The following is a 26,478-nucleotide window of genomic DNA, read 5'->3' on the forward strand; positions in this document are numbered from 1 at the left end:
CCAAAGTTTGCTGACACCATTTATTAGCAAGTACAGCCTACTGGTGTGTCCTTGCAATACTCCTCCCAAGTTCTGTTGCCACAGGGGTGGGGGAAGAGAATGGGGTAATTAGAATGGTAGAAATCATACAGAAGTAGAACTGGAGGGGATCTCGAGATCATCTAGTCAAAACCCCTGCCTAAGGAAGAGAGGTGTACAGTATCATATGTAATTGCTTGTAGACCACAATGGTCATCTCTACTAGGTAGTAAAGTATTGTCAATTACAGCTTATGAAATACTGAACAATCCACTGGATTCGGAAGCAAAAGAGATCAGAAACTATGGATTAGGCGTGTGCTTCACGTACTACAGTCTGTGGACAGACTGATTAACTTTACACCAAAACTGAAACAGGTAAATATCAAGATTTACCCCAAAGTTTCTGTGAGCAATCCTTCCTGTGGAAATCCCTGTCTGGATTTTTTTGGACAGATGCCATCCACGTATCAAAATGTAGTTGATGAAATCTGGAGATGCTCATATATTTTAATTTAATTGCATTAAGTCTGTATTCTACAGCCATCTTAATATTTCCCATTTTTAATATATTCTTAGCTTTGGAAGCTCTTTCTCAAGATCCAAGTACAGTACTGCTTCAGTCCAGCAGGTAGAATACTAAACACAAAAAATAAAAGGATGCCTTTTAAGACTTCAGCTTGCCAAAATTAATTGATCTAATGCCGGCTGTAAAACTAACACCATACTAACAATTTTTGCTACATTATGCCATTTTATTTTACTCTTGCTAAGTGCTTGACCAGTTTTTATTCTCCTGCCGTGCTTGGACTTTCCTGCATCTGCCCTTCTGCTTTTTCAGCCTTCCGCTGGAAGACACGTACACTGGAGTATAGTGCCTGCTTCCTGCATTGGCTTGTTCAATGAAGCCAGGCAGGGTGTCTGAGCTGGAGTTACAGCCCTCAGTGAGGGAGATGGGGAGCCAGAAGTAGAGAGAGTTCATCTAAACACAAACTGCTGAAGCTGGCTCCAAGATTTTTTTCTTTCCTATTGGATAAGAAGGTGATACCATGCAAAACCATTTGGAGAACACTGCAAAGAAAGAAGCCTGGGAGTCAACCCAGCTACCTGGAAAACAGCAAAAATATTGAAATTCCCACAAATCTTGTATCCAGATATGTTCTTAAGTGAGACTCTATGGTTAGACAGTGACAAGTAGACTGTGAGTATTTTTAGTGATGGCTATTTGCAACTGTGTTTCTGCTAGAATGTGCAGCTAGTGTGCCTTCCATTGTTTCACATCAATGTATTCAGGGAAAGTTTCTGGTTATTCTTTCTTCCTTGTGTAGCTTAGGTTAATGCAAGTCCCTTGGAAATGGGAGGGTTTTAATTAACCTAAAGTGTGGAGAACAGTACTGTTCAGTAAGGCAGACAGAGTGAGTTCTGTCCAGTCCTCTTCAGACAGATAACAGTGGCTTTAAGCAAAGATTGAGAAAGTAACAAGCCAGATGTCAAGCTAGGAAGAGCAGGACGTGATGCCCATGTTCAGCTTTCTCCTGTTGTAAAAAGCTTACAGCTTAGCTACATACATTTAGACATAAGAGATCCTGTAAAGTAAAGACCAGTTTTGGAAAAGAGTGGAAATTCCATTTGTTTTTGCTTCTCGCCCATCCCCAGCCCATCTTAAGGATACAAGAACCTGATTCTGTGTGTAGAAACTGTTTATTCTTTAGAGTTAATTTTCCACAGGCTACCTGGAAGATGTCAATACATTTGGTACAAGTTTTTGGCTGTTACAGCAGAAGAGAAACAAACTCTTCCCTGTTCCTAGTAAAAAAGGCTACTTAGGTTGCTAGTCTGTGCTAGATGTCAAAAACGTGTGGGTAGTGGCCATCTAACAGTAACAACATCCTTGTGGAAGGGTTACAACTTACCCATTTTAATTAGAAATGTAGTATAAATGAGACATGGGGAAAGAAGTCAAAGTGTGCTTTTCAGCAGTGACACATTAAAAACAGGGATGACTGCTGGGCCTGTGGAGTTGGACTAGCTCTTCCTACAAAAATGTTGAATTACGTTGCTAAAAATTATTTAGAGGGTGTCTGTATTTTAACAGGATGGGTGGTTTTGGGAAAATCTCTTTAAGAATTTGGTATACACTGAGATGCAGCTAGTTCTGCTACCTGATATAAGGGATTCTGCATGTTGCCATGTTCCAAGCTGAGCAAAGAAAATCTACAGGCAACATGGTCACTTGATATGTGGGAGTGACATCTGCAGGCAAGGCTCTTTGGGTAAATGTGATATCTTTTATTAGACCAACTAAATAGTTGGAAAAATTGTTCATTGCAAGCTTTTGGGCACAAACACCCTTCTTGAGGTAGAGCGGGTGTTTACAGTTATATGCTCTCCTGGATAAGATAGAAGCCAGTGCAAAAATGCAGGTCAGTGAAAATGCAAAAGCGTGACAGTCAGGGTCAGAGAGGGTAAGACAAGTTTGGGGGATGGTAGGGGGGGTGGGTGAAAGTGGGAATAGTGACCTGGTAATAAAATGTAGCTGGTAAATTATAGAGAGGTTACTTGGAGTCATCAGATGGAAGGCAAGTTATAATGTGTCATAAATCCAATGTCTATATTTAGCCCATGATTTTTTGTATCCAGTAGATCTATGAAGTGAAGTTCATAGGCTTGTCTACTAAAGGTGTTTTGTAAATTTCCTTGAGGATTAGAACTAAGAGGTTGGAGAGAGAGTGGTTGTCTTGTGCACCCACAGGTAATTGGATATTTCTGTCTTTGATAGATTTTCAGTGTGCATTCATTCTGGTACACAGTTATTGTTTGGTTTCTCCTGCATATTTTCTATCAGGGCATTTAGTGCACTAGATGAGATGTATAACATTTCTGGAGGTGCAAGTGTAAGATCCAGGAATGGTGATGGTTCTGTTGTGAGGTGTAGTTACTGTGGGAGTGCTAAAGGTATGTTGGCAGGTCTTGCATTTCTTGTCCTGGCATACTCTGGATCCATTCATTGCGTTTGGGGCCAAAATGGGAAGCTTGCTTCTGGTAATGAGATGGGTGAGGTTCAGTGCTTGTTTAAAGGATGGGTGGTTTTGGGAAAATCTCTTTAAGAATTTGGTTTTCTTCTAGTATGGGTTGCAACTGTTTGAGGATTTTCTGTATAGGTTCCAGGAGGCGTGGGATGTTATAACTAATGGCGTGCAATTTGTGGAAATTTTCTTTTTGTACTGCAGCAATTCTTTACGTGGTATCTGAATGGCTCTTTCAAATGTGCAGTCTCTCTCTCTGAAGGAGTGTCCTTGTTGAGTGAGAGCCCTTTTGAGATTTGTGAAGTAACAATCACGAGTGTCCTCAGTTCAAATTCGGTGGTATTGGAGGGCTTGGCTGAATGTTACAGCGTTTTGGGTAATTGCTAGTTCTGTGCAGATATGTTGGTCTGTGGGCTTCTTGTATATGCTGGCTTGTATTTTACCATTCTGGATAATGACCATAGTGTCTAAAAAGGAAATGTTGGTGCCAGAGTATTCAAAATATAGTCTGATGGAGGGGTGATGATTGTTGAATTTGGGATGGAAATCAGTCAGATTGCAGGTTCAATCCAAATGATGATGTCACCTATATACCTTAAGAATAGCATAGGTTTGGTGCAGTTCTTGAGAAATTCTTCTTCCACGTGGCTCATAAAAAGGTTGGCATATTGTAGGGCCATTTAGGTGTCCATAGCTGTGCCCATGATCTGGAGGAAGCGTTGGTTATTGAAAGTGAAGTTGTGTGTGAGCATGAAATGTGTAAGTTCAGGTCTGTACTCTGAGTTGTAATCTTGCTCTTACAGATATGTAAGCCAGGTCTGGATGCCATCCTGATGTGGGATGTTGGTATATAAGCTGGTAACTTCCGTGGTGGCTAGGAGAGTGTTGCTCATAGAAAGTCTGTTGGGTCTTGGACAAAACTTGCTCTTCGGGTGACGAGAGGTTTTAGATTTGATGAAACCTGATATTTCCTCAGTTAGGGTTCTGTGGTTGCATATGATAGGTCTGCCTGGGTTCCCTTGTTTGTGGATTTTAGGGAGCGTGGAAAAAAATCCCTGGTTTGGGTAGTGGAGGGCTGGGATCAAGTTTTGTAGTTTTCCTGTAGTTTCAAGTATCTTGTTCAGATGGAAATGATTTGATGGTAGTTTTGAGTTTTAAGGTGAAAAAGGGAGTTGTATCTTCCTCTAGTTTTTTGTAGTAGGTGGTGTCAGAGTTGTCTGTTGGCTTCTTTTATGTGGCCTTCACGGGTAAGGATAACTATAGCTCTTCTTCTATCTGCTGGTTTTATAACTATTTGGTGGTTGGATCTTAAGAGATTCTGTGGCCCTTCTCTCTGAGAGGGAGAGATTGTTATGATGGCATATTGCTATCTCATTGTTCATTCTTTTCCTGAAGCAGTCAGTATAGTTGTCAAGGTTTGAATTTTGTCCACTTTGAAATATGCAGTCTGATTTTTTGGGAGTTTTTTTGCGTTGATCTTTTCCTTGATGTTGTCAAGCGATGAAGTCTTGTTGGAAGTAAATTCATTTTGGTTGTGGAAATATTCCTTGAAGTGGGTGTGCCAGAAGAATTCTTCTAGTTTTCCACACTGAAAAAATACCCTAATAAAATGCTACAGGTAGAAATTCAGGCCTTTAGAGAAGACAGATTTTTCAGCTTTGGTAAGTGTGTGTGTGGAGAGATTAATAATACTTGAGGGTTGGCTAGTTCTTTCAGTTTCATTGAGTATGAGGTTAGAATGTTGTAAGGTATTGGGTGTTGTTTCTCTGATGGTTGCTTTGTGGTTGGGAAAAGTTGCTCCTAGAGTAATCAGTTCTATTTCTTCTTTTTATGTTGGAAGGATGTTGTAGAAAATCCTTGGTAGTTTCTTTATATATGTTGTGTAATGTCTGGGAAGATATCCAGATTTTTCTCTCTCAAGTTGTTGCAGCATGTGTTGATTTCCTTCCTCAGTTGATCTCTTTTGGACTAGGTTAGGTTAAGATGATGATTTCAGTTTTTTCTGAAGTTCTCCTCCATGGTTGTGAAGCGTATTTAGAGCTGTGTGTAGTAGTCAGAGGACTGTAGATGTTCAGTCCTCAGGGAATGATGTTGTGTTTCTTGCATAGGCTTAGAAAATATATGTTGCTGTTGAGTTGGGCTTCTTTTTCATGTTGTGAAGGAGTGACATCTGAGCAGCGTTATCAGCCTCTCCAGCACAGTACTTACCATAGGATGGGGGAGAGCATTGGCAGCTGTTTTCCTTGCGCTGTTTTTGCTGATGTTAGGCTTGCATCTTTTGATTTCAATCTGTGCAGTGGCTGGGAACATCCTGAAGAGCTGATGTGCATCATATTAAGATGAAGATGTACAGATATCCTGTTTGCAGAAGTCCAAGATGTCTACAAACCAGAAAAACAGTTAATTACTGATGCTGTCAATACATTAGGGTGCTGTCAACCCTAAAATTACAATTCTTTTGGAACTGTTTGTACCTGCTGCATTCAGTCACTAAATCAAAATGCTAGATCACAAACTGGAATGCTGTCTTCAGTTGTACTCCACCTTTAAGGGCACTTTGGTGCCTAAATACTATAAAGGTTATTTAAGGTGCCTAGCATCCCACTGACTTGAATACCAAGTTAGGTACCTAAATACCTTTATGGGTCTCTCCCTTTATGCCATCAGTTCCTTGGGTTTGCTGATGGGCAGTTGTATGCTCTCATGGAGGATGAGAAAAGAACCTTTATAACAGAATTAAATAATTTTGTTTTCCTGACAAGCTACTGAAAATAATTTTATTTTTTTGAAATTCAGTTTGATAGTGTTCTCTTTAAAAGACTGAATTCAAAATTACAGTAAAAATGTTGATCTCTCTCTGCCAATTTTTTCCCTTAGCCACAGAACTGGTCTTTGGACATTTAAGGGTTACATTTACATCTGGAGTATGGGGCTCTGGATTCAATAAACTTGAACCTGCTTTGTACTGCCAGTGAATTTGGCGACAAGGTTGTGCCATACCCTATTTTGCTACTCATCATATACTGTACTTGTGATATCCTTTTTCTGTATCCTTTAGCTACTCTCACTATTGAGGTTATAAAATATAAATTATATGTATAATACAATATTTACACTATACTGTATCAGTACATTAAGAGCTGGTAGGTAGCAGCCGTTACTTTAACAAGGTTGCGTGAGGATAGGCCCCTAGTCTGACTGTATACCAGTTCCAATAGGGAGGAGTAGCTGCAGGGGAATGCCAGCTCTGGAGGAATTCCCTACTACTCTACTCCTATAAGAAGTCTCTGAAGAAGATGGTATAGCAAGACAGGCTGCCTAGGGAGCTGAAGTTACATTCCAGATGTTATAGTAGGCATATTTTCAGAGTTGGTCATGGCCAAAAGGCCAGGAAGCAATACCATATGCGTACTTCTAAAGCTGTGTTTTAACCCAATATCTCACATTACCTGCATGGGTGCAGTTAAATACAGATTCTGCTAGCTGAAAGAAAGGTTCTCCAAGGATTTCCTGGTAATCCAGGTGATTTATGTGAACGAGGTATTGAGTAACATCTTTAAAGAGCAGATCATACTCTCCATACTTCTGAGACTGAAACAAGTGGAACTCAGGCTCCAGACTGGTTCCCAGACTTTCCTAAATCAGAAAAAAAATGTTTCAATGCAATAAAAGATGAGCAGCAAAATGAATTGGGTGAATTTTTAGCTAAAAATCAGGCTCTAATAGAAATGTGTGAGGTTCAGCTAGTGCTCTCCTTGTTTCTACTGGAAGAGATTTTGTATTCCTTTTCCTTGGATTAACCTACTGGCTGTTCCAGCATCACATGTTTCCATCTCAGCAAGAACATGTTATGAAGAAACTACTAGTGCCAAAATTTGCCTTTAGTAAATCCAAATGGTTCTCCCATTAGGTTCCTGCACACATTCTTAATCCACTAGTGCTGGTCCTAGAAACACGTTACGAACAAAGCTCTGGCTCTCAGTGGGGTTTTCAGCAATCGGAATTTAACAAAGAGAACACATCCATTTTTTTCCCCCATCATCTGCCTCACCTGAGATTTCATCAAGAAGTCATAGATCTTAGTGATGGACATTGGTCGAGTCATGACTATACTAGGAGGAACAGGACCAAGGTTACAGTCTGCCCAATCTGTGACTGCAACACGCCTTCCATCCAGACACAGGAGTTCAAAGTCACTAGGTGTATAACCTTTGGCCCAGCCTGTGTTGTCCAGATCTGCAAAGCAGATGGAAATGCACTAAATTCTTTGACTAAATCATTACCTGAATTTCAGTCAAGACCGAGGGAACCTCATAGAAAAAAATATTAACACAGGGCACATCTACACATGCATTAATGTACTTTAGTTAATGCACATTAAATCTAGTACCTCTGGGTGCCTATATACAAGCCTGGAGCAAGGTTCCCTCTAAGGTGTGCGCATGCGTGGCCATGCACAACTGTAAGTGTGGCTGCACACCGCCTTTAAGGCCGCGCACCAGGAGAGGCTGGGGCCGGGGGCTGGTGTGGGCTCCGCCAGCTGTGGGGAAGTGCACCACTCCCTGGCCATGATGTGGGAGAGCGGAGCACTTCCCCAGAGCTGGCAGAGCCCACGCCACCTCTGGCCCCCAGCCTCTCTGTTCCAGCCTCCAGGCTCCTTTGATAAGTGTCCCAGGCCGGATCAAGGCAGCGCACTCATGGACTGAGGCAGCACACTTATGGACCACTATTCCTTAGAGGTAACATTGCCCTGGAGACTGCTCAGTTGTGTTGTAACTACAGCGCATCAGAGTAGATTCAATCAAGTCTGCTAGAGTGTGGTAATTACCATGCTCCAACCAGCTTCTGTGTCTTGTGCATCAGTGTCCCTGTACTTCAAAATGGCACCGCATGAAGCATTCTGAAGTGTGGGAATGCTAATACATGAGATGCTCCAAGTGCTTTAATTAGAGCAACTCTCAGAGCTGCTCTAATTAAAGCACCTCCCCATCCCTGGAGCACATGTAAAAATGTCCTCCATTGTGAAGTATTAGGAAAATGCACATTAGCCTGTCTTAATGCACATTAACTAAAGAGCACAGTTTAAGTGACGCTTAATGCACTTTGTCTAAATAGCATATTTTAGTGGGGCTGTAACATACATTAAATTAGGCTAATATACATTAAAGCACATGTGTAGACGTGCCCATTGAAGAAGCAACTCAGTCCATTGTGTCCAACAAGTATAACTTGCCACATAATCATTTACAGAGGATGTGGAATGAATGTGTTGGGAGAATTTTATTTTGACCCATGTAACAAAAACTGAAGAAATAGCAACTTATATGGACGCTTTGTCATTCCCTCAATCCATCTTAATATACAGCTGGAAAGGCCATCTCTCAAAGGCAATAGTTCAGTCTGTAGGTACATTTAGCCCTTAACTAGTTTGCAGAAAATGTTTGTCAGTGTACATATTAATGTGAAAGTCCATTTTTTAAGGAATATGAATCCCAATCTGGAAAGACCACTGCCTCTTACAAATTCTATGCTTAGGAGGTTTTACAGCTCAAAATTAACAAGCCGTTGAGATAACTTTTCAATGTTTGTCATCCTAAATGAAAAAGGGATTTCTTTTTCTCTTTTCTCCCCTGAAGGATGTGACCTCTCACCGCTGCTATTAAGATTGGAGCTGGGAGCAAATAGCTTGGGAGTTTAAAATTTAATGCTTAAAGATGTTCTATCCAAAGATGATTTTATATCAAACTCCCCAGGTCTTATGTGCTTTCCACAGCTTGGTCTCCTCTATGCTCCTGCACTCGCAGATTCTTTCCATTTCAAAACAGCTCTGTACTCAGACAAGACATGTAAAAGTAGCTTCTAGGCGCCATGGTCACTATGTGAGGAGATATTCTTTAAAAATGAGAAGAGGGCTGCATCTCACTCTCAATATTCTGGAGCAGGTTGTAATGTTCCAGGAAAGCCACATCACCAAAGCTTTTTCCACTGGGATTGCCAACAAGACACCTAAGATAGGAAAACACAATAACTCATCACAGAGGCTGTATCTGATGGAGGGCATAGAACTTCTGGGAGCAGTACATGCCCAAATGTTTTGAATACTAGTATGGAGACGAGAATCTCATCCAGGTCTTTATAATTAGAGGGTACAACTGTCTGCCTTAAGATTTTAGGCTGCTTGCAGACATTAAGAAAAAAAACAGCAATGGTCCTTTACTTTAAACTCTATGTGCCCACACACTGATCTCAGCATGTGCTCAGAAGAAGATGCAGTTGGACCCACCTCACCTAACTGTATAGTTCCAGTGCCTCAGTGATTGAATCAGCATTGGATAAAAGTGCCAAAAAGCCCTGCTGAAGTGCCCAATCTATACAAACACTGCAAACTGGGCTGAAGTAATGCACTGCTTCTTCCAGTAAAGTGTGGTTTTGGATTGTTTTTTGTTTGTTTTTTTTAACGTCTGCAAGCAGCATTAGGTATCATAGTGTTAAAAGAGTTAAGTGGTCTCAGTGCAGGTCTTGTTGAACTAGTGCCTGTTACAAATAACTGCCTCCTCACAGATAACCTTATCAAAGAGCCTCTGATTTAACTAGGCACAGAGGCTAGACAACCTTCTCATTCCTAAAGGAAATTAGCTTAGACATACAGAAGCATAAGAAAAGTCATGCTACTACTACATATGTTGTACCTACTCTATCATGAGAGGAAATTGGTCTCCAAGCTAGTCTATTTAGTAACATTCAATTACATTAATTATAAATGCAGAGACAGAAACATGTCATTTTTATGATCTGCCTGTGCCGTGTCTCTAATTACTGTATATTCTTTTTACGTGCAATCTTGGTAAATGATCCCCAACCTACCCACTGTAATGGTCTACTATGTGCTGCACCATCCTGAGGCACAGGGCTCAAAAGGCCTGTGCCTATGACTGGACATCAAGCCTTGTTACTTCATTTCAAAATGAGAAGTATTATCTTTAGGGGTGCACCGATAAGAGATTCTGGGAGGGCAATACTGATAGCTGATTTTTAAGGAGGCATATTGGCCAATACTGATCTGATTTCTGATACAGCTGTGTCCACCTGGTAAGTCTGTTGTAGTGGAAGAGGAGAGGGGAGGGAAGGGGCATGGGGGGTTTCAGATTAAATGCCCCACACAGTGAGGGAGTGGGGCTGGGGTTGGTAATGCCCATCTGGGGTGGGGCAAGGCACAGGACAGAGCCACAGCTCATCTGTGGGGTGCAGGGAAGGGAAGCAGCTCCTGCCACTATGCACACACAGGGAAGGCACGGGGGAGAGGCATGTGCCCCCTGATCTGCACGGGGCAGGCCAGGGTGGGCTGCAGCTGTGGGCTGGGGCTGGGAGCCACACTGGGCTCTTTCTGGCGGAGGCTGGGCTGGGCTGCGCTGTGCTATGCTCAGGGCAGGCAGCGGCACTAGGAGAAGGGCTACTGGGGGAGCTGCAGCCACCCCAAATTTTGGTGTAGGCCCCCCATTGTCCCCCTCCCAGCACTGCTGCCACTCACCCCAAGCACAGCTTGGCCCAGCGCATCCCCCCTCCAGGAACAGCCCAATGCAGCCCTGGCCCCAGCCCACCCTGCCCTGCTTTATGCAGATCTGGGGGCACATGCCCCCCCTACACACACACACACACCTTCCCAGGGTGCATGCAGTGGCGGGAGCACTCCCCCTCCCCATGCCCCCCAGACAAGGCATGGCTCCATCCCACATCCTGCGCCCTACCCCAGCCCCAGGCCCTCTCCCTCCCTTAACACAAGGGGCATTGATCTGCCCCCCACACCTTCCCTGACCCCTCCCCTTCCACCACAACAGACTTACCAGCTGCACACGGCTCTCCAAGATGCTGGGCTGTGCTCCTCACTGCCTACATGCTGCGCTGTGGCTGTGTGCACATAGGCATTTAACAGCCATATTAGCGGCCACATCAGACTGATTTCTGATATAGTCCATTTTCTTTATATCGGTGCCGATCTGATATTGGACCAATGTATTGGTGCACCTCTAGTTATCTTATTTCATCTCCCCATGGAAATGACTCTAGATCTGTTTTAAATCACTAAGCCAGCCACGGCCATCCCATTGCAGCAGCAACTGAAATGATATAGGAACTACTCAAAAGGAGACCTTCACAGCCTCTGGCCTCTGAGTAAGTCTTGCCAAAGAAACCAACAGGCAAAAGAACTCAGCCTTATCTCTGCATTGCTTTTGAGAGACTTACCTGAGCGCTCCCATGTTGCCGTAGTAGCGTTCGTTATGGTTGGCAGCACACCGGCTGGATGCTTTGGGCATTTCTGTTTCATCATCTCCAATGCAGACCTTGCACAGATTCCCAACTGCTCCTGGCATGCAGCTCTTCCAAAAGTAACTCTGGTAGGCTATAGGAAGAGAAGGGTGTGATAGTTAGTCAATGCAGGGTATTCTAAAATGTCTTTATTCCCTACACAAGACAGTGGGCTGCTCTCATATTTAATTTAAAGAACTGGCATTTCCTCCATGTTCCTCAGAGCCAGTCTTCTGGTCTCCATGACAAAAAGATTAAAATCACTTTATTGCTTGTATGTGCATGCTCTGAGGGCGCATCTACATGTGCATTACGAAAAGCGCATTAATGCACATTCAATTTAGTACCTACAATGTGAAATACTAAATAAATGCACTTTAGGGTGCTCCAATGTGCAGTACCAAAAACACATGCTTTTTAAGTGACGCTTAATGTGAAGTAGCCTATTTTGCTTCTCATTAGCATATTTGTCTGGATTTTTTGCATGACGCTTTAACGCACAGTAAAATAGGCTACTGCTCATTAGACGTGCCCTGAGACTTGCAGTGAAAGAGAGCAGATCATAAGTTAACTCTTACTGAGCGAGAAAGACTGGCAAACAATATGTTTAAGCAATACTTACAAGCTCCACAAGTAAGCAAGACTAGCTGTGTGCTTGTGGAAAGAAGGAAGGATACAGCAGATGCTGCCCACATACCAAGCTCTGGAAGATTTAATTAACATTCTTGCTCATAGTTCCTAACACTTGGGGGCTGGAGACAGAAGGGTACCTAGTTATACATCTTGGCCCATTAGAATCTGGGTACCAAGCAGGTATCTGACTGATTTTTAAGGCTGGTTGTGAAGAGTACCTGTCAGGGATGAAAGGTACCTTTTGATTATTCTGGGTTGCATTTAATACTTGGTAAAATCTATATGCCAGAGTAATGCAGAGTGAGAGATATGCATCACATACATTCATTAAGACTACTCTCACTTGAAATCCATTCAACTAAAACAGCTTCATGGAAGGTCCAAGCACAGGAGATGTGAATGTATTAGGTCACCTGCAAGTTCTCCAATCCATCTCCTTTCTTCCCTCCTCCCCACTCCACCACCCTTATCTGTTTTCCTCTCCTCAGTTCTGAGATGCCTTGGTATGGCCTACCTGGCAGGTATCTTGGTACAATCCTTACCAGAACTAATATCACAGTTCTCAGCATCATTCTCCAGAGCTGCTACTGTGTATCTAGAGAGAAGCAGCCATCCTCCAGGACTGTACAGGTGACTGTGGCAGGAACGCCGTCCCCCCAGGTTATGGACATTTATGTGCTTGGCATTCTTCTTTGCCACAGCTATAGCATAGATAGGGGACAGTGCTGTGGGACAAAGACAGTGATACACTGTCAGACAGAAACAGCAAAGTGTCCAGAAAAGGAACGTATCCCATACTAAAAGTAAGTTTTAGACCATAGTATCCTCCTTAAAACAACATTCAGGACAAGGACAAGAGGGGAAGTCTGTCTACTGAGCTCTTTTGGCTACAGCAGAGAATCTGTATAGTCTCTTTAACTACAGAAATCCAGTACTGGCCTCAGAGCCTGGGACAGCAAGGTTTCTGGCCAGGGGCAACAGCAGTTCCTTTCAGAACCAATAAGGCACCCCAGCAGTGCCCTTCCTGTTTCTGCAGAAGATCACAGTCGCCTCTTCCAGTTGTCTCCTTCCCTTCCTCTGTCCATAATGGAGCTTTATTTGTTTTAAGGAAAATAAAAAGGGTTTATGGACTGCTACCTGACCATAATGCTTAGGGTGGAGTGAACTCTACATCACAGAGCCTGATGCTTACTGTTGGCCACACTAGTGATAATCTGTGTTTTAAGAACCATGCTTTATCCGAGATAAACTGCTTGAGCCACTCTGGTGGTGATACTTCACTTAATTTCATTAAAAATCTATTAATTGGAAATCAAACATTCTTCCTTACCTCCATCCTTAAGATGGATTGGCTGCTTTGTTCTTCCAGCACCTGGGCCACATTCCTTCCCTGGATAGGAGAAACAAACACCAGGACAATACTACCGAAAGACATAGGGATGTGAACTGGTGACTTAGCAGCTCAGTATAAATGGAGCATGTGACTGGATATCAATACCACAGCAAGTGAATACTATACCTAAGGGGAAGATGTGGCTGAGAAAACTAAGCAAGTCATGGGTGCTTAAAGGTGGACTACAGGCCTGTGCCAGACCTTTCCATTACTTGCATTCCTCCTATTGAAAAAATACTGATGTCTTATGCCTAGGGATCTACCTAAATCATGCCAGAAAAGCGCTGTGCAGTGGCTCCTTTAATCTTGTTATTTTTACCATGCCCCTCCCCATTGCCCCACTGATTGGGAAGGGCCCTGGCAGCCCTGCCACTTGGCACTTGTTCCTCTTTGGCAGGGAGGCAAAAACCATGGTTTTAAATATAGCACAGTTTTTGCTGATCAAGGGCAGATGGCGAGTGGCAAGACCACCAGGGCCCCTCCACCAATCAGTGGCGGGGGTGGGAGATGCATGTCAAAAATAATAAGATTACGGGAGTCACTGTGCAGTGGACTTCCAGCGCAATTTAGGTGACATGCCCCCAGGCTGTCATGCAGTGAGAGCTTGCCTGGCGCAGTAGTTATAAAGATGTTGACTTGCAGTGAGACAAAGTGAAAGCTCCTCAGATGAGGAAAATGAATGCAGGAAAGTTTGCTTCCTCAGGCTAAAGTATTGAATCAAGTATTTCTCCCTTTCCTAGATGGTTTCAGTCAGAGACTGGTTTAAGTTCTTTGCAGAATCTTTTTTTTCCACAATACGTAGTGTCACCGACTAGAGAGGAATTTCTTTCATTCCATCCACCGCACAGAGTTCATGGAGAGAGACATCCTTTAGATTCTGGTTTCTCAAAGTTAAGAATTGTGCACCACTTCCACCACCTCTAAGAATTCATTGCATGTTACAACAGGATTGTGTGAGGGAGTCAGTCCCAATGTGAACCAAAGGGGGCAAGAGTGCTAAAGAGGCCCCTTGGCTCAGTAAAGGCATGCAGGAGGGCCTGAGGGCAGAAAAGGTGGCATATAATCAGTGGAAGCAAGGGGCTATCACCTAGGAGGATTACACCTCTGTTGCTCGTGATTGCAGGGAGGCAGTTAGGAAGGCCAAGGCAGAGACATAACTATGGCTGGCAACCAGAATTAAAGATAACAAAAAGTCCTTTTTCAAATATATAGGGAGTAAGAAGGCACCAGGTAACATGGAGCCCCTACAGGACAGGCTTGGCAATCTGGTGATTGCAGCAAAGGAAAGATCTGATCTCTTCAACAAGTTCTTTGCTTCCATATTTCTGAGCAGGGACTGGGACAACTCCCCCACTAGGATTACAGACAGGCTCAGGGGCATGTCGCCATGCCTAGGGTCAGGGACGATCTAATTAGGGAACTTTTGGGGGGGGCTGGATGTGTTTAAATCAGCAGGTCCGGATACTCTTCATCCAAGTGTACTGAGGAAATTGGCAGAGGTCAGAGCAGGGCCCCTGGCACAGCTGTTTGAGCACTCCTGGTGCTCTGGCCAGGTCCCAGAGGACCGGAAAAGGGCCAATGTGGTCGCCATCTACAAGAGGGGGAGAAAGGAGGACCCGGGTAACTATAGGTCAGTTAATCTCACCTTGGTCCTTGGGAAGACCTTTGAGAAAATTATCAAGGAGCACAGCTGTGGTGGCCCAGCATGGGAGGTAATGCTCAGGGGCAACCAACATGGGTTCACTGTGGGCAGATCCTGCCTGACTAACCTGGTTTCCTTTTATGACCAGATCACCAAGTCCTTGGATACGGGCATTGAGGTAGATGTTGTCTACCTGGACTTCAAGAAGGACTTTGACACTCTTTCCCACCCCATTCTCATAAAAAAACTAGGCAACTGCGGCACTGATGCCTACACAGTCAGCTGGGTGGCAAATTGGCTCAATGGTCACACCCAGAGAGTGGTGGTGGATGGGTCATTTTCGACCTGGAGGGATGTGGGCAGTGAAGTTCCCCAGGGCTCGGTCCTCGGGCCTGTGCTATTTAACATCTTCATCAGTGACTTGGAGGTGGGCATGGAAAGCACACTGTCCAAATTTGCTGATGACACCAAGATGTGGGGAGAAGTGGGCACACTGGAGGGGAGGGACAGAATCCAACTAGATCTAGACAGGTTACAGAGGTGGGCGGATGAGAATAGAATGGAATTCAATGCAGACACATGAAAGGGGCTGCATCTAGGGAGAAGGAACCTGCAACACACCTATAGGCTGGGGAACACCCATCTCAACAACACAGTTGCTGAAAGGGATCTTGGACTCGTTGTTGACTCCTGGATGGACGTGAGCCCCCAGTGCAAGGAAGCGGTCAGTAAGGCTGACTGCACCTTGTCATGCATCTACAGATGTATTACAAGCAGGTCCAGGGAGGTGAGGTGATCCTTCCCCTCTATGTGGTACTGGTCAGGCTGTAGTTGAAGTACTATGTCCAGTTTTGGGCGCCGCACTTCAAGAGGGGTATGGCTAACCTTGAGAGGGTCCAGAGGAGGGTCACTCGCATGGTCAGGGGGAGCAGACCAGGCCCTACAAAGATAGACTAAAGGGCCTGAATCTATTCAGCCTCCGCAAGAGAAGACTGAGAGGGAATCTGGCGGCCTTCTATAAACTCACCAGGGGGGACCAGCACAAAATAGGTGAAGCTCTGTTCCCCTGGGCACCACCTGGGATGACAAGGAACAATGGCCACAAATTGATTGACAGCAGGTTCAGGCTTGATATCAGGAGGCATTACTTTATGGTTAGGGCTGCCAGGCTCTGGAATGGGCTCCCAAGGGAGGTAGTACTCTCTCCTACCTTGGGGGTCTTCAAGAGGAGGTTGGATAGATATATGGCTGGGGTATTATGATCCCAGCACTCATTCCTGCCCAGGGCAGGGGGTCAGACTCGATGACCTGTTCAGGTCCCTTCCAACCTTAGAAACCATGAAACTATGAAACAACTTCTCATCCAAAGACCTGAAATTACTTCAAACACTTCCTTAAGATACTGCAACACTTCACTTGGAGTTCCAGGTCACCATCCCCTTTGTAGATGCAGAAACTGAGGCTTAGAATACATAACTCACCAAAAAGTGAAACCAGTCAGTGGAAGCACTGGGAAGGGCACTCTTGACTTCAATTTCCTTCCATGAGCTGCTGAGCACAAGGCCCTCTGGTGCTTTACAAGTTTTTAATGGTGCCCCTGATCTTTTTTCTTCTTAGGACTCAGGGCAGAATGGAACTCACCATAACATTCCACAGCTACTGGGACAAGCCCACACTTCCCAGCAATGTAGGCATGTGTTGCATCCAGTGTAACCGCATCAGCCTCATTACTCTGCCAACATCATCAAAGAAAGAGACATATGGTGATAATATACTATTTTCATAGTTGGCATAACCAAATGGCTGTTTACTGCCCATCTGGCTAGGAGGTCTCTTGTGCCCCTCTGTCTCATTTTGTGGAGTGTCTCCTGCTGCTGGGTTTATCCATAGTAACCTATTTCCCCCACTCCCAGTTTAAGACAAGGATAGATGTGCCTCAGTTCTGTTTTCATTTACACCACCCTCATCTAGATTCTCACCTTGATCATCTCAATGCAGTTGGTCATTGAAGTTGCTTGGACACAAACCAGAGGGTCAGATTTGACGTTCAGGGCCCATTCCTCACATTTGCGGAGCTCAGCAGAGCTAATACAGCACCAGCGCACCACACTGTTGTCCAGGGAACTTCCTGTAACAGCAGAGAAGAGCAATGGGAGGTGAGTGTCATCTATACACTGTAAGATTTCTTTCCTAATCAACTTCTTTGTGCACTTCTCTCCTTTGTGACGTAGGAGCTACTTTTTCCCCTTCCCTTTCTGTTCCCTGAGAGCGCTCACCTTCATGACCCAGTCCCTTCAGGAGGGCTACGTAGTCCAAGCCAAGGATGTGGGCAATCTCTGCTTGATCCTCAACGAGCTGCAGGTGCTGAGTGGCATCACGAAACAGCAGGTTCTTGCCCCTGAATGGCGCTGAAGAGAAAAGCTCAAACCTGGCCCTTTGCTTTCCTTTCTGCCCAAAGAGGTGCTGGGGGAAGTACAGTGCCTTTAGCTGTAGCAATGCTGTTCTTCCTTTGTGACTGGCACCCTCCAATATCTTGTTTTCTTTAGAATCATGTCATGCCCCCCTGCATTCGGGCAAAGCCCATATGAATCAGAGTTTGTCTTAGGATGATGGTTTCCCTCCCTAAAAGCCTGGGAAAACTTTTAATCATGAACAGAACTTGTTCTGATAAAGGCACAAGCTGCTTTTATATGTTAGATCAAAATCCCATTAGAAAAGGTTGCAAATTATATATTCAGGTCATCATTCATTGCTAGTTAAAAAGTCTAGAATATCTTCCTAGATCCTAAGGAGGCTATCAACTTCACCATTTAGTATGACTACTTACTATATTAGCTTGGAGATTTTTATCACTTGAACAGGCTAATTATTGATTCAACGTTAGAGCAAGTTGAGGTTGCCACTATCTTTAATTAGCCTTGGTAATATACTTATTCCTTTATACCAAAATCTGTAAAAAGTGTGAACAACTAGTTAATTTCATTAAATTACAACATGGATCATGAAGTTTGAGGGAAGAGTATAAAAATATGCCATCTGCTTAGCTCTCCTTCCAAATCAGTTGCTTGTCTCTGCTTCCCAAATCTTTCCCTTGGTGGACCTCTTTTTGTTATTGCAGCTGCCTATGTAAGTAAAGGAGCTGGAAACAGCTTCTCCCCTACCCACAATGTTATATTATTTCCCCTCAGAGGCAGCACTGGAACTGGCAAGAAGATGCCCTTCTTCAGGTAAAAGGAGTTTGCTATTTATTATTCAATATTTAAACCGATAGGGCCCAGAGGTTCAAATCAGTATAAAGTTCTACTATATGCCATACAAAAATCGTGCCCTCTCCTAAACACTTTTTGTCTAAAGATCCTGACCATAGTATAAGTCAATGGAGGGATGTATAGAGATTAGAGCTCTCTAGATTTACATTAAACTAAATTGTGACAGAGAGAACTCTTCACCCTTGCCTTATGCCCGCTCTCTCCAACAGTGTACTAGTTCAAATGTCATTTTTTTCTTGGGTAGCCTTGGGAATTCCCACCCTAGTGCCTATGGTAGCAGATGACACCACCGGCCCTCAGAGTAGCCTCTAGATCTGCAGTCCCGCTCATTACATCGATACCCAGAGTGGAGTGGTCAAGTCTGGGAAGTTCAACTTGCCTCCAAATTACCTGGATCAAGGTGAGAAATTTCTTGGTAATCTTCTGGAAGTTGTGGCGGCTGATGATGGCATGGCCAGGCCCATGACCCAGGTTACAGGTGCTGTATGCCCTTAGCTCAGCTGTGGTTCCATCAGGACACAAGAGCTCGTATTCCTCTTGATCTGACTCTAAAATAACATGACACCCTCTGAAACTGAAGTGAAGGGTATTGATGCAGCATATTTTCAGGGAAGCCTGCTCAGAGTCTCAGGTCCTGGCAGGGCAGTGAATGCCAAGTGAAAGAGGTTTCTATCTGATATGCTGCTCCCCTTTAGCAAGGAAAGGGATGTTCATGCAGAAAGGCCTGGACTGGAGAAGTCCTTCAGTATGTTCTGAGAAATACTCATTCAAAGACACAAAGAGAATTGTGCAGAAACACTGATTCTGTATTGCAAAGTTTTGGTTGGGTAAAACCCCTGGTATATGGGACCTCTTACTCTAAATCATGGGCCTTATGAAAATGAAAAAGGCCTGATGATCTGTTGTCAGCCACATGGTAACCACTGGTTTAGGGAGCCGAGAGCTACGGAAATCACCTATGTGAAAGACTGGTGATTCTAAAGACAAGAGGCTCCTCTGAGCAACTTATTCAGCTGTAATTTGTTTGGAGATCTGAGGAGTAAGAACTGCTTGCAGAGACTGAACTCAAACTGGAATAAAAACAATATATCAGGCATCACCCCCCAAGCTTTCATGCAGGAAGAAGTGCTAGATGCGGGGAAACACAAATCAGAAGGTTTACCTGTGGCATTAATTATCTCCAAGTGATCTAGGAAAGCAACGTCTGCAGCCCCACTCTTCAAACACCTGCAGCAAGATTAACACCAAGCCATAAACACTCAAGAGTGTTTTGCCCCTCCCAGCAACCCTTCCCTCAAATGTACTGCAAGGATGTGAGGGTCACCTGAAGGCTCCTTCAGAGTCATAGAAGGGCTCATTGCTGCTGGTCTCACAGAAGTGGTTCTTGTCCCTAACGTAGGATTTCTGGCCTTGGCAAAGAGCACAGAGCTGAGGGGAGGTAACTCCAATGCCTGGGATGCAGCTGGCATTGAAATACCCACTGATCGCTGGGAACAGAAGAAAAATGGTCAGACAGAAAACGCAGGAAAAGATACTGTAACAGGGACCAATTTGAATGTAGGCATAGTCAGTGCCCAAGCTACTTGTTAAAACCTATTCATCTTCAGCAGAAAGTCCTTAGCTGTGGAAACCTGAGATCTGAAAATGCTCCTGGTCAGCTATTCTCCAATACTTGTTGATGCTGCTGTAGCAAAATGCTACCCTCCTTGTTTCACACAGAACAGGAATTTCCTATTGCTCTTGTTAACAGTTGATCTCTTCAAAGAGATCATAAAAGGCTCTGGCAGGAAAGTTAAACAGCAAGTGGCTAAGCTGAGGGTCCAGAGCCCAAAGCTTCTGCACTCTCATGTGTACCATATAGCTCTGTAGGTGTTGCTCCTTCTACCATTTTGTTCATCTTTATCAATGCAGAAACTTGGCCCTGGGATATCTGCCAATGTTCATTCACCCACCTTGGCTCAAAGGCTGCTCCTTATCCCAGAAGAGGTCACTCCTAGCCAGGAGAAAGCCTAGTGGGATATTCCAGCCTGATGTCCATCTGGCTCCATTGTGGCAGCTTTGCACTCCTCTGAGCTTCTGAATGTCCAAAGTTCCTTTTCTGGCAATGGCCACAGCAAACACACAGCTTCCTAATGGTAAGAAAGGGAAAATGCAGGAAGAACAATAATTTGTAATAAAGGTCTGATCACAGCCACAGTGTGAGTAGTCCTTTGAGCAGAGCTAAGGCAATTCTCAAATAAAATGCCTGAAGTACTGTTAATCAGAAGAAGAGGAACACTGTATTGGTTACCCCAGTGCACAGTTTGGGCAAAATGTTACACAACCAAGGACTAGCAACATGTGAAGCAAGGAATACTGAAGTTAGAGGTTAAATGTTATAAGAATAACTGTAAAGTGGACAGATTACTTTACACATATTGCATACAACACTCCTGTTTATACATCCTAATAAAACATTTACTCTGTTTGCAACAGTATTACAGTTTTGACTCACATTCACATTGTTATCAATTATAACCCCAGAACCTTTTTATTTGCAGAACTCCCATCTGGCTAGTTGGTCTTCATTTTGTATCTGCGTTCTCATTACTTCTACTTATGTGTAGTACTTTGCACTTGTGCTTTTTAACTAGCACCCTATTTACCAACTTTTCTCACATATAACGCTCACCTTTTCCAAAAACAGCTGTTGAAAATTGGAGTGTGCATTATATGTGGGAAATACAGTAAAGAGCAATTTCTGCTGCTTACAGAACAAAAGCTAAAAGGAGACAGCAGACAGATGAAAGACATGTAAGAATCTATATCAAACAAAACACCTTCTCACTTCACTTTGTCAATATATTTTGTCTAGAGGTGCACCGATACATCGGTCCAATATCAGATCAGCACTGATATAAAGAAAATTGACTCCATTGGAAATTGGCCTGATGTGGCCGATAACATGCCCAATACATTCCCCATGCATGTGCATAGCCACAGTGCGGCATGTAGGCAGCGAGGAGCACAGACTGGCAGCATGGAGAGCTGCATGCATCTGGTAAGTCTGTTGTAGTGGAAGGGGAGAGGGGAGGAAAAGCACATGGGGGCATATCAAGGCTCCCGCAGTGAGGGAGGGAGTGGGGCTGGGGTTGGGGCAGGCTCTGCCCAGCAAGGGCAGGGATGGAACCACAGCTTGTTTGGGGGGCGTGAGGAGGGTGGGGGGGCGGTTCCCACTGCTGCGCGTACCCTGGGAGGGCACAGGGGGCATGTGCCCCCAGATCTCCATGGAGCAGGGTGGGCTATCACTGTGGGCTATGCAGGGCTCTTCCTGGCAGGGGTTGGGCTAGATGGTGTTCAGAGCGGGGTGAGCGGCAGCACTGGGAGGGGGCTGGGGGGGGTCTACAGCAAATTTTGGGGTGTCTGCAGCCCCCCATAACCCCCTCCCAACACCACGGCCACCCGTTCTGAGCACAGCCTGGCTCAGCCCCCATGTAGCCCAGCCCAACTCTCCCCACATTCTCCCGGGGTGTGTGCAGTGGTAGTAGCCCCCCCACACTCCCCGGCTGGGCAGCACCTGCCCCAGACCCACTCCCTCCCTCACCACTGGGGCCTCGATCTTCCCCCACTCCACACCCCTTCCCTTCCCTCTCCTCTTCCACCACAACAGATTCACCAGCTGGACACTGCTCTTCAAGCTACCAGGCTGTGTATCAGAAATCAGATTTGTATCAACCAATATGCCTCTTTAAAAACTGGGTATCGACCCCAAAAATTTCTATCAGTGCACCCCTAATTTTGTCAGGGCTTTGTGATAACTGAGAAAGGAGGATAGGTGGGGAAGTATTAGAACTCCAATGCACAGCAGGCCACTAATTTCCAGAGGAAGAGGACAGGTTGTGTTTTCAGTGGAAAATGCTATTGAGATATAGCACATTATTGACATTTTACTTATTATTACAAGTGTTTAAAAAACAGGAATTAAATATCTCAAAACTTCTTTAAAGCAGGTGAAAACTGGACAGATAGAAATTTGATTAATACTGCATAGCAAGTCACAGCCCAATCCAGGAAGAGAAACTATTCTGATCTTTACATTGCATATATCTGACTTGCTCCCTTGTCCTGCCCTGGGAAAATGAGAACCATGACTGTGCTTTCTTTTCATCTTCATGCTTGTATGGGAAAATTATGAAGATGTTCTAGAAAGAGAGATGTGTTTGGTGAGCTACCTTCCTTGTAGATCTCCTTTGCCACCACAGTCAGGGCATACATCTTCACAGCAGAGTAAACATCTCCAGCATCCAACGAGGCAGCATCTGCTTTATTTGCCTTAAAAAAAAAATCTATTATAGAATGGGCTCATGGGATCAGCCAAAACAGTCTGAATACTAGTGAGCCCTGCTGGGTAGGCGTCAGCCATCACAGTTTTTTCCTAACAGGCTCCTGGTTTTCAGTTGGCCCTCTGCTACACGACATGTTAGAACATCAGCAATGCATAGAGGAATTTGAACTGCTAGTATGTGATGTGTCAATATCTTAAGCACAGAATATAAGCATCCTTCCTAACAAGCCAAATTTTGCAAGGTGACTTCTCCTCCTAGTCTTCTTTTAAATCCTCTCTACCCAGGGTGAAAACCTGGCTCCAGTGAAATCAAAGATAAAACTCTTAATGACTTCAATGGACCAAGATTTAAATGCAGGACTTTTTTCTTCTATATACACAAAGAATGACTGGGGATTCTTCCCACTGCCCCTCAGAAAACCTTTAGCAGAAACATCCAGGCTAGAATCCCTCTTTACCAACACTGTCTATAGAGCCATATTTAGTAGGCACTGAAATCCATTAACAAGGAGGTCAGGAATGACCAAAGAGATGAGAATAAGTTCTTTTATGACATTCCAAGAGGCCTATTTTTCTTCCTCCTAGGTCAGACATGTGATCTGCTGAAGGAAAGCAGGGCTGAAAGAGCACAAACAGCATTCTCTTCTTCCAGTCCATTCTGAATATAATAGTATTACATGGATGGCCAGGACTAGGTCATTTTTCTCTTCATGGTAATATGCATTTAGCAGCACATTGCAGTAGGAAAGCATTATCCCAGAAATGCTTAAACCTCTAATTACATCACTGCCTTATCTCAAGGAAATTATGATGATTTATAATTATTTTATTATTTGGAGAAGGGCCAGATGTCTTGTTCAGGAAAGACTAGCAAGAAGTTAAAAGGGGGAAGGAAATGGAGCATTCAAGATAGTAGCACAAGGACTGAAATTGACAAGCCATGGGAATGCCTGGGGATTCAGATGTCACTCTGAAGCAGCCCTCCATCTTTGTCTGACAGGGTTGCAAAGGTGCAACAGATGCTCTATTCGGGCAAAATTTGGGTAAAATTATTTGGATTCTCCATGGCTGCCCATGTCTCAGGTACTGTACCATGACACAACAGGATGGATTTCACTCACTTTTGGATTCATTTTACCATTTTTTTTTCCTTTACCCTGCAGAGAAGCTAGGTTTGGGTTTCAAATTAACTCTGAAATTCTCCATAGACTCACCCTGATTTTGTCAATACAGTCATGAGTGTTGTGTGCCCGGATGCAAGAAACCCTCGCAAAGGAGTTGATTGTAGCAAGAGGCAGGACAGCCAAGAGAGCCTTAGACAGCTCAGCACACTTCCTTTGTTCTAGATCAGACAGCGTACACCACCGAAACTTCTTTCCTGCAGGACCAGAAGGTAAGAATGAGAACCAAACCTGAAACCCAGTAGGGAACAGGACTGTTTTGACCAGTTTTTATTTGTTTAATTAGAAAAAAAGAAGCGAGGAGTATAGTAGAAGTAAACTCTATATTTGAATGGAACACCATTTCTTGCCAATTTCTCCATTTCTGTTTTTTTTTCCTTTTAAATTACGAGAGGCCCTCCCTCAACCTCCAAATCTAAAACTTTCTTGATCAGAAGGGCAGCTCTGAAATATTTATTACAGTTTAGAAGCATTTTGAAATTCTCTTGCTTGCCACAAGGCACATATAGAAAGATGCTGGCATGTTCTAACCTCTGATTATTTCCTTATGTATGCAGTATCAGGCAACACTATAAATCACACTGTTTTTACAAACTCAGATACATAGGCACAGCTCACTGTCATTTTTTGTTATTCTTGTACAATTATTCTAAATTGATTGTGAGAATGGTCTGTCTCTTGCAGCAGGGTTTTTAATGGGGATGATTCTTCTGGAAAGTATATAATCAGGCCGCCTCCAGCTCTATCTACCAACATAGCCTTCCTTATGTAGATGAGGCAATTATCTCCAAAACTAGTTACAACTTTAGACCTCAATCCAGCAAATGTATGGATTAATGCAGGCTTAACTTTTTATGTAGGTGAGGAATCCTGCTCAAGTCAAAGCAATACTTTCTATGCATAAAATTAGGTACATACTTCAGGTTGGCATCTAAGATGGCCTGTAGATGCTAGCAATTTTTCACTCTTGTTTTAGGTTCTATAATTAGTCTGCCATGTTTTTAAGTACAGCTTTTTGTGTATGCTTCACATAAAAGACTTTCATCTGGGATATAGTCACACATGGTGAAAAAAGATGTTCTGTGTTTGAAGGTCAAGAAAAAAATTACATTATAAGCAAAACAGTGGTTAATCATGCAACTGAGAGGATCGTATACATGTTAAGTACCATATTAGTAAACACCAAAGTCGGCCAAAGAGAATAGGAAACTTGCATGTGCAACGTCAGCATTGTAGCCTCCAGACTTTTAAGTACCCAACTGTGCAACTTTAATGTTCTCTTAGAAGGAAAAGGGGAGTGGACTGCACAAAATCAGTAACACTTTATTTTGAAATGTTAAAGACTAATTACTCACACCGGTAATTTGATCAGATGTTGCTCTACTTGCTTTGATCATAGAGCAGTTGGATTCAAGACACGTCACCCCTTTGTAGTTCTGGAGTTGGGGCACAAGCTGAACAGGTTCACTCTTTTAGCAGAAGAGGACAAATAGCTCCCTCCAACTACTCAAAGGAATCAACAGTGAGGAGCCAAGGAATAGATGCATGAAGCAGCTTCAAAAGTCACTATGGAATTCAGCATATGCCAGTGATCAAAGGGACAGAGCACCCTCAAATAAGGATCAAAGCAGTCAGAGCAGTCACAGACCTAACTACAACCATTTTGTACCAAAACAAATAGAACCAGCACTATGACCACAAAAATGAGTGTACCCATAATCACTCCAGAAGCTGAGGGTCTTCCTCCTCCCTTGCCCCTGCACCAGCCTTACCTGAAGAGAGCAAGGTGAAGGTAGCCAAGACTAGTGCAGTGCCTATCTTCATGATTGCAGCAGCATTGCAAAGATCCCTCTCTCTCCTCTGAAGCCTTGTTTCGTAGCTGGGATTCCAAAGCAATGACTGAAGCTGCTGGAAGAAAACAAATGGATTCAGGCACCGGTACAAAAAAAGACAGCAGTGTAGATTGAAGGAGGATGGTGTGAGCATGTGTGCAGTGGGGGGGAAGGCAAAGGAGGGGCCAGGGGCCCTATTCTTAGGCACAGATGGAAAGCATTAGAGCTTTTTCTGTGCCACCATGTGCAGGCCCCTGTTGGGAGCTAAATTATCTCTCCTGACTCTTTCACTTCAGGCAGCATGAAAGCATATTGCTTGTTGGTGCCTCAGTTCCCATAAGCAGCTTTCCAGCACAGTCAGCTCAGGCTTCCTGGGCCCATGCAGGCAGTGAGGAGCTTGGTCATTCCCCTTTCCAGCTCAGGGAGACTCGCTCCTTGTGAGGTCCACGCTACACATTCAAATGAAATCTGGAGAGAAACCAGCTGTAGACCTGTGACATGTTTTTAAGTACAAGCTGCTTTGCTGGTCAGTCATTTTTATAGCGTGGCAACTACTTTGCTTGGCCTGAATTGATTGCGGGATTCACTAGTGAGCTGCATCACATAGCTAACATGTTGCAGGGGCCTGTGAGGCTGGGCCCCTGGGTGCCAGCACCTGAGGGGCACGGGCTGCCCCTGTCGAGCTGCCCTTGCCTGCAGGGGCTGGGGTGGCTGCAGAAGAGAAGCCGCCTGCAGAGAAGGACGGAGCCGGGGAGAAGAGAAGGAAACCCAACCGAGAGAGGCACGGGGGTGTCGTGTCGTGTCTAACGAGAGGTATCATCCTGCGGGCATATCAGCCCGCAGGCAAAGATGCACCT

The 26,478-nt window shown here is 44.2% G+C and overlaps 1 protein-coding gene across 2 annotated transcripts; it reads right to left on the reverse strand.

Moving 5' to 3' along the window:
• Positions 1-4,544: 4,544 nt before the first annotated feature.
• LOC109312852 (melanotransferrin-like) lies at positions 4,545-26,379 on the reverse strand. 2 transcript variants are annotated; one of them, XM_019539189.1, is made up of 17 exons: positions 25,562-26,378; positions 23,823-23,986; positions 22,496-22,595; positions 20,237-20,413; positions 19,609-19,771; positions 19,447-19,511; positions 18,675-18,832; positions 17,292-17,478; positions 16,995-17,143; positions 16,657-16,747; positions 13,311-13,370; positions 12,523-12,705; positions 11,285-11,441; positions 8,967-9,049; positions 7,095-7,279; positions 6,493-6,679; positions 5,282-5,424 (listed from the first exon to the last, which is right to left on the reverse strand). In XM_019539189.1, the coding sequence occupies exons 1-17, from the start codon at positions 25,773-25,775 to the stop codon at positions 5,378-5,380; spliced, it is 2,370 nt and encodes a 789-aa protein (XP_019394734.1). In that variant the 5' UTR covers positions 25,776-26,378; the 3' UTR covers positions 5,282-5,377. The 2 variants fall into 2 exon arrangements, with proteins under 2 accessions (XP_019394735.1, XP_019394734.1); XM_019539190.1 differs by lacking the exon at positions 6,493-6,679 and having other exon boundaries at positions 4,545-5,424; positions 25,562-26,379.
• Positions 26,380-26,478: the final 99 nt, after the last annotated feature.

The sequence above is a fragment of the Crocodylus porosus genome, unplaced genomic scaffold (genome assembly GCF_001723895.1).
Source record: "Crocodylus porosus isolate Cpor-Errol unplaced genomic scaffold, CroPor_comp1, whole genome shotgun sequence".
Taxonomy (NCBI): Eukaryota; Metazoa; Chordata; order Crocodylia; family Crocodylidae; genus Crocodylus; species Crocodylus porosus.

Bases quoted from the DNA above. Each gene is read 5' to 3' on its own strand.
- LOC109312852 (XM_019539189.1), bottom strand. From the start codon at position 25,775: ATGCTCACACCATCCTCCTTCAATCTACACTGCTGTCTTTTTTTGTAC. The intron at 17,144-17,291 runs GTGAGCGCTCTC...CTGCTGTTACAG, and splicing joins GAAGGGACTGGGTCATGAAG to GAAGTTCCCTGGACAACAGT. The intron at 16,748-16,994 runs GTGAGAATCTAG...TGATGTTGGCAG, and splicing joins ACTGCATTGAGATGATCAAG to AGTAATGAGGCTGATGCGGT.